Genomic DNA, 11,950 nt, shown 5'->3' on the forward strand with positions numbered 1-11,950 from the left:
TCTCAGCAAAATTACATGGAATTTCAGGTGTACTAATCCTGCTAATATTTAGTAGGTTTGGTTTATGTTTTTGTTTTTTTTTTCCAAAACAAAAAGCTACCAGTGTATTTAGTTTTCATACTCAGTACAAAAAAAGATTTTTGAAAGGCTACCAAAAACAATCTCAAATGACCAACAGCTGTCTTCTAGGTTATTGATGAAGATGAACTTTGGTATTAATGTCCCTCGTGTTTGCATTCCTCCTCCCTGACATGTCCAGCATTAATTGCATTTTAATGAAGACTGAATTAAACAGGTCCGTGAGCTGTGCCTGCGTGTTCCATCTTCCCACAAATCATCACTGCAGCTCTGTTCATTTGCACCTCCCTTTGCCACGTTTAAGTTGTCCAGTTTATTTTTCCCAACTTGGAAGTTTCTCTTCCAATAAAAGGTCAGATTTGGGTTAATGATCCCAAATACACAATCTTCTTTAGAATCCTTTTTCCATTTTTCAAAACTGATGAGTTATGACCCTTAATTAACTGTGTGGTTGAAGCCTTGTACGGTGTTTCATGCTGACAGTATAGGAAGAGTGATCCCCCAAAAAGAAGAGATATTAGCAATGAGAAATGTCACACCTGATTACAGAACCTGACATGTAATTAGTGCCCTATGACTATTTATTGAACCAATGATGGATGTGTCAATGGCCAGCATTAATTACTTACAACCTAGCACGCCTGTCGGTTAAGGATGTGCTCTGTATTCTTCATGAATCCTCACAGTAGCTTCATATGAGCCGTGCACCTGAGCACATACCTATTGTTGGTGTGCACCCCGCTCTCCCGTGTTAGTCCCTCGAGAGAGAGGGGCCCATCACGTGGGTCATGATCGACCAGTAACTGCTTTGGATTTTTGCTGCCCGGGCAGGTCTGGATTATCTGGAAAATGTCTTGTATGTGTAGCGTGTACCCCAACATTAACTAATAAAATAATAAAAGAGATCTTAAGCACATATAATCAAAAATAGGTATCCAAACAATAGTTTGTTGGTTTTTTTTTTTTTTTTTTACTTTGGAATATTTCGTGTAAATTTCTCCCTGCAAATTGACTCTGCTGTTTTCTCTTAACAGTTTGGGATCTTCGGAGACATGACTTAAATGCTTTTGTCTTGGATTTAAGAAGAACCTTAAAAATCTTTTTAGACATTACAAACACATGCAGGCACACACATTTGATATTTTGTGTTCTATATTTCATATATGATATATTGTATTTTTATAGAGGTGGTTTATGGCATTGACAGTTGAGAAATACAGTATGTTATATTTTGGGGATATGATATATTGTACTTTGTCTCAGGCTGTTTTTCTCTAGTAAGTCAGGAGGAAAAAACTTTTGTTTGGTTCACCAGTATATCTCTGCATCTAGAAATATGCCTGGCATGTAATAGGCACTTAATAAATGTAATTAAAAAGCTAATGCTTTATACAGTACTATAGTTAGCAACAACAACAAAAGCAAGTGCTTTTCAGTAAGAGACTTATTGGGACCTTAATTTTATTTGTAGGTAAGTGAGTGTTTAGTTTAATCTTTGTTCTAGTTTAAATAGTTTTACTAATTTTTAGTGATTAGAAAACTAGATCTTATTTTTGCTTTCTCTCTCCCCCCCCTTTTTTTTTTTAGGAAGAATCCCCAGCACAAGATAGAATACAGACATAGTACACTTCCGGGTAAGCAATTCTACTTCAGGAAACAAAATGAAACCTTCAAATGATTCTCTTGTTCAACCTAGATACAATTTCCAGTTATGTGAATTTTTTAAATCTCTGCTTCTATGAATTTGCTGATTTTAATGATTTTTCTTAGATTAGAAAAAAGTGGTAATTTTTTTTAAATGCCAAATGTTTTCTGTAATCATTGCACAACCATATGTATTTATCCTTATATCTTTTAGAATTCTTTCACTGGCCAGTTCCTGAAAAAAAAAAAATCTCAAACAACCTAAGTGATAATGAGAACTTATTGACCTATTTAAGTGAAAAATCCAGAAGAAGGGATGGATTTAGACAAGATTTACTGCTTTGGCTCATTAGTAATGTCAGTAATGTCACCAAGGACCCAATTTTCTTCCATCATTCTGTCTTTAGAGGGGTCATTACCACCCTAAGACTGGCTCCTCTCCCCACGAAAGGACTATATGCATCCTTATCAGTACCTGTGTTTGCATCTAAGGAGAGAGAGGGGATGAATAACTTTAGCTCTCATTATTCCTAGGAAAAATAGATGAAAAAAAAATTTTTTTTTACTAGTTTAGATCACATTCTTACTCTTGGATGAATCACTAAGACCACTGATTAGTTTACACCACCCCTGGATCTAGGGTAGGGTCACCTTCAGAACCACAGGGAAAGGGAAGGAGGGAGGACAGATGGCAGAGAAGCGACCATCAAATGTCCTTGAGCCCGAGGCTCAGCCACCGCGATCTCCCTCCTCTTCCCCCTGCTTCCTAACCTTTTAACAAATGCTGGCTCCTCCATATCATCTATATAATGCAGAGGCCAATTTGGCACACAGTATTTCTGCTCACAGACTAAAGTGCGAATCCTGCAGGCTGCCCCCCCCCCCCCCCCCCCCCCCCCCGCGTGCCCTTGTCTGCGCATAAACAGCCCCCGCGGAACCAACGGGCAACAACCAGGAAGAGAATTCCACTCGAAGTTTCTCATTGAAACACACTTTGAAGCTTTAGTACTTCAGACACAACTCATTTTATCTGAGCTAATGGTTGAATAAAGGGCCAGAGCTAGGGTGGTCACCACGAGAATGGAAGGATAGGATTAGATACAGTGGGATTTTGAAGGAAAAATCAGATTTGCCAACTAATTGGTTTGGGAGCTGGGATGACATAAAAGGAAAGGAAACAGTGATCACTCAGAATTATAATTCAACTTATCAGGAGGCTGGGGATGATATTTACATACCGTGGAGATCAAGAAGAACTGGGCAGGCGGGGAGTCTTGTTTTTGTTTTTCAGTGTAAATGTTGAGTGTGAAGTCGGTTCAGTAGCTACACAGTAAGACAATACAATTTAATATAGTGCCAATGTTACAAAAACCACATGAAACGCTTACTATTTAGCTTCTGATTTGTAACACTCCTAAAAGATTTCCTTCTCCAGAATTCTTCCACACATGTAACAATTTATAGAGTGTATTTTGTTTTTTGTAGATTTGACTACTGTCATCTATCAAGCTTCTTGTATATCTGATTGATTTAAAATTTCACTAACTTTCCACACTTTTTTTAAAGAGTGCTGTGCTTTTGGCATAAGCTGCTAAATGCAAGAGTAACCAATGCCAGGAAACTTTTATACTTTCTTAGCTACCTTACCTGTTAACAGCATTTAAAGAAATCATCATCAGCATTTAATTATCTGATTATCAGAGTTGTTCTGGCTTTTATTATTATGTGATATGTATTATTCTAGGCTATCGATACCATCCATGGCTGAAAATTTAGCTATCTACAATAGCTATTTTAATATTCCTCTAGTTCTGCAATTATTTGCACACATTTGCTTATATATACTTTTCTTCCAGCAGTAGAACCCATAGTTCTAGAAAGCTATTATAGAAATTAATGGAACTTAAATAAGATTCTGCAAACTGCTGCTTAGTGTGGGGAAAGCGGAGAGATTTGGGGATACGAAAAAGGCAAGTGCAGTGGGATCTAAAAAGAGAAATAAACTTCATGTAAATAGAGTCGATCAGAATAGACAAGCTGCTTTTCCAAGGCTAAATTATGAATACACAACTCATGGCTTGGTGCATGAGAAAGATGAGTATTTAGTAGTAAAATGAAGTATTTAAAAAAGTGTTTATTCTTATGGTGTGTAGTAGATTTTCATCTTTAGAATATTGGGCCAAAAGTTTTTTGACTTAATGAGAATTACTATCCTAATTAGTCCTCAGATTTACTGGAAAAGAAAGGAAAATAAAGTCTAAAGTTATTGATGTTAAGCTGTAAATCTGCTATGAGGCATCTCTTAGATGTCATCTGAGGTGACAGGCTTAGATCCTGACACCAGAAACCTATTTTGAAAAATCAGCAATTTGGAGTGATCTTTTCTCTCTGCAAAAACCAGCATGTCTTCCAATGTACATTTGACATTTTGTACTCTTCACTAGCTCTTCAGACTTATGTTCTTGGGGTAAGAATTGACAGTGAAATTTTAAACTGTGAAGGAAAGTTTAGATACAAATTTAGGAATTATTCTGATATTGCACATTCCTCTACATGAAAAGTAAGAAATCACCACCTAACATCAAATAATTAATCTCATATTGTTTTAAACACGTTTCAAGAGTTTGTTACTTTTCTAAGCGTGATTATTTTCCATCACAGAAGTCCAGTGTTATCCATCAGTTTTTAAAAACAAGTGACAGCCTATTTCTCCTGTGCTGCTGCATGCAGTCAAGCTGTCAGTACATTCCCTACATTTCATATGACTTCACTGACTTGTAGAGAAAATGAAGATTCTTACTTTGGCCTTAAAATTAGAACTTCGGAGTCAGAAAGGATTTTTGAAGTAATTTAATCAACATCCTTTGACTCATAGATAAAAGCATAAATTCCATTAAGCCATTAAGTTAAGTGACTTGTTCATTGTTTATGGGCTTGTTTATGACCCAGATCTTTGGGCTTCTACTCCCCAGTCTGTCTGTCTTCTTTCTCTTAAACCGCAGCTGCTTTTTAAAGAGACTTTTTGTTGGATGAGGGGAATGGGCAACCCCATAAGAACAGCAATAACTAGCAGCGAGAAACTCCCGGGTGAAGATAGAGAAAAAAAATTAATTTCATGTGAGCTCACCTGGATTTGGAAGAAAGAAGCTCACTTCTGATCTTCTTAGACACACTTAAGACTTGTATTTCAGGGGCGCCTGGGTGGTTCAGTTGGGTAAGCAACAGACTCTTGATTTCTACACAGGTCATGATTTCGGGCTCGTGAGATCCAGCTCCACAGCAGGCTCCTCATCAACTCTGTGCTGGACATGGAGCCTACTTAAGATTTCTCCCTCTCCCTCTGCCCCACTCCACTTTGGGTACTCTCCCACCAAAAAATTACTCCCCCTGCCAAAAAATTATATTTCAAATCAGCCAGTCATTATATAAGCGAATGTTATACATAAGCACTTATTTTTTCAAAAATGCATAATGCTCTTTAATTCTGTGGAAATCTATTGGACGTCATAACTACAAAAAAAAAACATAAAAATTATGTTTTGTTATTGAGTAAAAATATTAAACAGCTCCTGCTATGTCCCCTGTTATTATTTTTGCCCTTTAATAAGCTTTTCACCAACCATGACATTCTCTGTATGATACTGGAGCCTTGGCTTGGGATAGTCTGCGATGCGACGCCTCATGAGTGTTGCCTGGTTCTCCAACCAGCCAGCTTCCTTGCATGAGAAGCTTTCTTTGAGAATTTTATAAAGCAGACAGTTTTTAGGAAGGTTTATGTGAACTTTACTACTTTCGTCACTTTTAATCCAGATATTTATACTGTATGTTTCAGCTTGCCCAGTTAGAGACTACCTGTGTGGGGCTTTTTTGTTTTGTTTTGTTTTGCTTTGTTTTGAAGAAAGCTTTCAGTGTTCTTTAGTTCCCTTTTGCATAAAAACTTATTTTGTGGCAAAGACAAGGCATTTTATTCCTAAGTTAAGTGCTAGCCATATTTAGTTCAGAACCTTACTTCCTGAGTTTATTCCCATGATTCAGGAAATCATGTAATAATTCAGATCGACAAGTGTACTCATTCAAAGCACTTTCCAAATAAGTAAAGTTTCACTAACTGCATGCCCCATTACACTGAAAGACAGAAACTATTATTTTGCTAAAAGCACCTTCAGCAATTAAAAAACAAAACAAAACAAAAGCCTAAACTTCCTTCTCCCTGGCATTTACATTGTGGAATATTTAAAGTTACTAATTGAATTTGCTAAACAGGATCCATTGTAATGGATTCCAGAGGGATAGTCACAGGTCCATATCTAATACCCTGTTAAGTGTGGGAGCAGTGCTGCTAACAAAGGACAAAGGCCTGACTTTGCCTTTGTCATGAATTGGCTCTTCGGGTGCTTCTACTTAAAGCACAAAATACCTGTTCATGTGAAGTGAGATGGATGAAATTTGGCCACCAGCTGCATGGAGTTCTGTTATGGATTCCGCTTTTTGTAGATTCCGAACCTCCTATTTAAAGGAATATGAATGTGATGTTTATATAAATGGGGATTTGATATAAATGATTTTTTGAGGGAACAAATAACAAATAACATGACCTTATTGCTCAAGAAATGAGCCTGGGGCGGCCGGGGTGGCTCAGCAGTTTAGCGCCGGCTTCAGCCCAGGGCGTGATCCTGGAGACCCGGGATCGAGGCCCCTGTCGGGCTCCCTGCATGGAGCCTGCTTCTCCCCCTGCCTGTGTCTCTGCCTCCCTCTCTCTCTGCATCTCTAATGAATAAATAAATAAAATCTTAAAGAAAAGAAAAGAAATGAGCCTGCCCAGTAAGTTGCTAAAGACTTCCAGGGTTCATTGAGGCTTAAAGCCCCTTCAGTTAGGTTTTAGATAAATGTCTTTAATATAATTCATTATATTGACAGTCAAGCTAAGTGATTAAAAGCCGGGGTGCGGTTAAGCATCTGCCTTCAGCTCAGGTCATTATCCCAGGGTCCTGGCTTGGAGCCCCATTTCACACTCCCTGCTGAGGGGGGAGCCTGGTTCTTCCTCTCCCACTCCCCTTGCCTGTGTGCTCTCTCTCTCTCTCTCTAATGAATACATGAAAAGTCTTTTTAAAATGTAGGTTATAATAAGGGTTTCTGTAAAACTAAAGGTATTCAGTTGATGTGCAATTTGTTGATTTGTTCAACTGTTCATATATTTAACAAATATATATCTTAAGTGTCTTCTGTGTGTTAGGCATTGTAGGAGCTGAGGAGATAATAGAGGCAACGCCTCACTCTTGTAGAATTTCACAAAGGTGGGTGCATGTAAACAGCTGTGTGATGTCATGTATGATAACTGCTAAGAAGAAAAAGTTGTGTAAGAGGACAGATGGCAGGGGTGTGTGTGGTGAGGGACAGATGCCATTTCAGATAGGATCGTGAAAGGACTCTGATAATTTGACACGAGGGCCGAGGCTTGAAGGGGAGAGCAAGACAGGCGATTATCCGAGGGAAGACGGTACCAGCCAGGGGGAACAGTGACTCCAGAGCCCTCGAGATGATCCAAGGCTGCTTATACTATTCAAGGAGCAGTAGAAAAAGAGTAGAATTGAAACAAAGAGAATAAGCAAGGAGTAGCAGATGAGATCAGAAAAGCTGGCGGTGGGCCAGTTGTATAGGGTCTAAGAGGCCACGACCTACAAGTAAGACCTTGAGATTTTTTTTTTAAAATATTTTATTTATTTATTTAGGATAGTCACAGAATGAGAGAGAGAGAGGCAGAGACACAGGCAGAGGGAGAAGCAGGCTCCATGCACCGGGAGCCCGACGTGGGATTCGATCCCGGGTCTCCAGGATCGCGCCCTGGGCCAAAGGCAGGCGCCAAACCGCTGTGCCACCCAGGGATCCCAAGACCTTGAGATTTAATTCAGACTGAGGTAGAAAGCTATTGAAAGGTTTGGCTTCTCTGTGGAGAACAGACAAGAGTGGAAGCAAGAAACTAGTTAGTAAACATTGGAATTGACTGAAAAAAGACGATGGCATGGGGACCAGAGAATGGAGATCTAGTGAGAAGTGGCAGATAGATTTTGATGGCAGAGCCAATAGGATCTCTGGACATCCTGGATATGGAGTGTTCAGGGGGAGGCTATTCAAGGACGGCTCCAAGATTCTTGGAAGGTTGGAGAAATCACATGCTCAAGAGTGATAAGAGAATGACCAGATTGGGTGAAGCACCTCAAGAGTTGTGTTCTGGAAATATTATGTTTCAGAGCCTGTGCATTGTGCACTGAGTAGGCCGTGAGACAGAGGAGTCTGGAATTCGGGTGGTGGTCAGGGCTGAGGCTATCCGTTTGGGAATTCAGGATAGAAGACTGGACTGTGTTAGAGAAGAGGTCCCAGCCAGAAACTTGAACACTCCAAAACCTAGAGGTTGGGCGGATGAGGAGGAGCCAGCAAAAGGCCCTGAGAAGGAAGAGCCAGATAAGCAGGAGGAGAACCTGAAGTTTTTTAATTCAGCTTTATGGATGTTGCTCTTGTAAATCTGCTAGGGTAATTTCTGAATCTGAAAGGACACGCTTCACTGCGATGTCACTAGGTACGTATAGGAGGTATGTCCAGAGCAGAATGCCCAGGAGCAGAGATGGTGATGGGCTTTCCTCCTCCCTCCTTTGCCATCTGCAAACTACCCTTGAAATGTTCTTTTAAATGTTCCCCATCCTGAAAATTATATGGGAAATTGAGATTAGCTAGACATAACACATGCCCTTAGGATGCTTACAGGGATAAGAAATGTCTACAAGTAATACAATGCTAATTTCCCCTAAGGCACTGATGTGCTGCTCACGCTAATAAGAACTGTGCACATCCTATGTAGCCTTCCTGGCCTGGGCCACCGAGGAACCCAGGGGGAAACCTGAGGCTCAGTTTCTAATAATCATGGTAAAACCGAAGGTTGACATGTTTACATTCTGGTTTTTATGTTATCTTAGTTCCTACTTTTATTCGTTTGTTTTGTTTTGTTTTGTTTTGTTTTTTATGACCACATTATTATAAGCTGTCTCAAGTCCTCTCTGGAAATGAATGGCGATACTAAGAAAGATGTAAATATCTGGGCTGTGGGAGTTAAGAGGACAGATAAATTATCTTATTTTTTTGTCATCCGACTTTTTTTCCTTCTCAAATTTCTTGAGTTTCATTTAAGTCACATCTATCTATTGTGAGCATTTTAGGAGGAAGTCAAGTAAAGCATACACAGAAGTACAAGTGGTAATTTTTTGACCCATACATGTGGTGTTGATCATAGGAATTGTCTCCTGCCATTCAGAGATTTCCAGATAGAGTCTTCCTCTTTCTTTCTCTTTCTTTCTTTCTTTCTTTCTTTCTTTCTTTCTTTCTTTCTTTCTTTCTTTCTTTCTTTCTTTCTTTCTTTCTTTTTCTTTCTTTCTTTCTTTCTTTCTTTCTTTCTTTTTCTTTCTTTCTTTCTTTCTTTCTTTCTTTCTTTCTTTCTTTCTTCTTTCTTTCTTTCTTTCTTTTTCTTTCTTTTCTTTCTTTCTTTTCTTTCTTTTCTTTTTTTCTTTCTTTTCTTTCTTTCTTCTTTTTCTTTCTTTTTAAGATTTTACTTATTTATTCATGAGAGACCCAGAGAGAGGGGCGGAGACACAGGCAGACACAGCTCCCCTGCGGGGAGACCGATGCTGGACTCGATCCCCAGGACCCCGGGGTCATGCCCTGAGCCAAAAGCAGACGCTCAACCACTGAGCTACCCAGGTGCCCCTAGATTGTGATGTTGTTAAGGAACCGTTATTAGGAATCTCACAGGACATTTTAATTTTAGGAGCCTCATGGTAGGAAAAGTTAGAATCAAATAAATGTTTTAAAAAAACAGAATTCTAACAGTATTTTTATCTGCCTTTCTAGAAATTTCTGGTGCTTAGTGTTGTCTTAAGTAAAATCAGTCCTCCTTGTCAGAGAAAGACATCGTGCAGTTCCATGTCCCTACGCCCGGGTTTGAGTGACGATTGATATGTTGTGTACCGAATTTTTTTTTTTTTTTTCTCCCAGTGAGAAGCACGTCAGATGAAGACGGCGATAACGGTGGGCAGCCCAATGAGTGCGGCCTCAAGGACAGCTTTGTCGGTGATGAGGAAGAGGACTATGAACCCACAGATGAAGATTCTGACTGGGAACCAGAACAAGAAGACCAGGAGCAGGAAGATGTAGAGGAGCTTTTAAAGGAAGCAAAAAAGTTCATGAAAAGGAAGAAGTAACTTTTTTCAGCGATGATATTTGGCTCACGTTTAGTCTTTACGGAAAAAAATCAGGAACTAAGGAAGCACTTAAGTGACCATTGTTTTCCTTCTTTTTATGGTCGTGACTTTGCTGTGGACTCTTCGCGAAGGAAACGCTGATACGTCGGCCCTCAGTGTAGCGGATGGAGTTTGTTTTTGTTGCCTTGCTTTTTCTGTCCTGTTTAAAGCATCTGGAAAGAGGAGGCAGAGAGTTAAAGAGAAATAAGTGATATTTTTCATATACTTTGTGTGTTGGGAATAAACAGAAAGCCATAGGTCGCACAAAGCTTTGGCCCTGATCCTTTTTTCCAAAGACCCTCGGTTCGTGGACCGCGAGGCAAGCGGAAGCCGGCCCACCACGGCACGGGCACGGAGCCTGCCTCCTTCCTTGCTATGAAGCAATTCTTCTGGCAGAACCAGGCTTTGGAAAATGACAGCCTGTTATTTTTCTAGTGCCCTGGATATGAGCTTTATGACCTCATTCACTACTTTTGTTCTTTGAAACTTGGGGAAATTATTATCAAATGGCTGCTGAGAATGTATTCAGCTGGACCGTAGAACTGTTCACCATATGCCGGGAATGTTGCCTTGTGCCTCACGTCAGTAATTTACTCTGTGTCTGAATTTAAAAGTAGGAAAGTCCAAAGGATTTGACACTTTATTTTTTCAAAACTAAAGTCCTGCGTAGTTATTTTAACTCCCTGTGTTCTGTCTCTACATTAAAAGATACAAAAATTATTTTTAACCGTAATTCTCAGATGCCATTGGCTCTCTTGTCCTCAGATAAAGGCAGCAAGCTGTCTGCTAGTGTTCAAGATTCTGGGCTTTTATTTCAAGAAGAAACCCCTTATTCTCCAATTTTATGAAGTATATATCTCTGTTCTCAAACTACTTTAGGCCCCGTAATACTCTTCATTTTAGGTGACTTAGAATCTTTGAAATCCAGTTTAGAATCTTTCATAGCAGTTGGGTATGTGAGCGCCGCGGTAGGCATAGTATTGACGTCATAAATTGCTATGCCAAAAGTGTCCTTGCTAAACACTAATATTTTCTAAGACAACCTAGAAATTTATATCTTAAAAGGGCAAGACGGATTTATAATGGTTTTCTCAGTGTTTCTGAATGTCTTTCAGAGTTAATTGTGTAATATTAAAATTAGCTTAAGCTGCCCAAGACAAGATAAATATTTCTTCAGACCTATTATTCTGACTTTGCCTCTGTTATTTAGGAACTCATGTGTCCCTTCCAATGTCCCTTTAGTCTTGGGGCTCTACAGACCTCTGAACTTATTTTCATCCCTGCACCGACTTAATCCTTCGAGTGTTTTTTAGTCTGCTCATAGATATATCCTAAAAGAATTGAAAACATGTCCACACAAAAACATGTTTACAATGTCCACAGAGGCATTATTTATGATAGTCAAAAAGTGGGGGCACCAGGGTGGCCCAGTCGGTTAAGCATCTGACTCTTAATCCCAGCTCAGGCCTTGATCTCAGGGTGGTGAGTTCGAGCCCTGTGTTGGGTTCCACGCTGGGCACAGAGCCTACTAAAAAAAAATAAATATAAATAAAATTGGTATAATAGTCAAAAAGTGGAAACACCTAAATGCCCATCAGTTGATGAACAGATAAAATGTGGCGTGTCTCTACAATGGAATATTTTTTGGCTAAAAGAGCTGAAGGATTGATACATGCTGCAACACGGATAAACCTTGAAAGGACTGTGCTACGTGAGAGGAGCCAGCCACAAAAGGCCACGTATTATATGAACTAATTTGTATGAAATATCCAAAATAGGCAAATCCCATAGAAAGTAGATTAGTGGTTCCCAGTGCCGGGTGCAGGGGAGTGCCTGGAGGAGGTGGGCACAGGGGGTGACTGCTAATCGGTGTAGGGTGTCTCTGTGATCTGGAGTTAGTGGTGACGCTTGTACGGCTCTGTAAACGGAAACCCACTGGGCTC

The 11,950-nt window shown here is 39.7% G+C and overlaps 1 protein-coding gene across 3 annotated transcripts in view; it reads left to right on the plus strand.

Annotated features, from left to right (window-relative positions):
- APLF (aprataxin and PNKP like factor) overlaps nt 1-11,190 on the plus strand; it is a 68,544-nt gene extending 57,354 nt beyond the window's left edge. For 2 of the 3 annotated variants that reach the window (XM_038551477.1, XM_038551479.1), the window contains 2 exons: nt 1,666-1,712; nt 9,763-10,740. In XM_038551477.1, coding sequence (XP_038407405.1) covers nt 1,666-1,712; nt 9,763-9,968 — 253 coding nt within the window. In that variant the 3' untranslated portion in view covers nt 9,969-10,740. Of the gene's footprint in view, nt 1-1,665; nt 1,713-9,762 lie in introns of all 3 variants that reach the window. The other variant, XM_038551478.1, reaches the window with a different exon arrangement.
- Nucleotides 11,191-11,950: the final 760 nt, after the last annotated feature.

This window comes from Canis lupus, chromosome 10, assembly GCF_011100685.1.
Source record: "Canis lupus familiaris isolate Mischka breed German Shepherd chromosome 10, alternate assembly UU_Cfam_GSD_1.0, whole genome shotgun sequence".
NCBI lineage: Eukaryota > Metazoa > Chordata > Mammalia > Carnivora > Canidae > Canis > Canis lupus.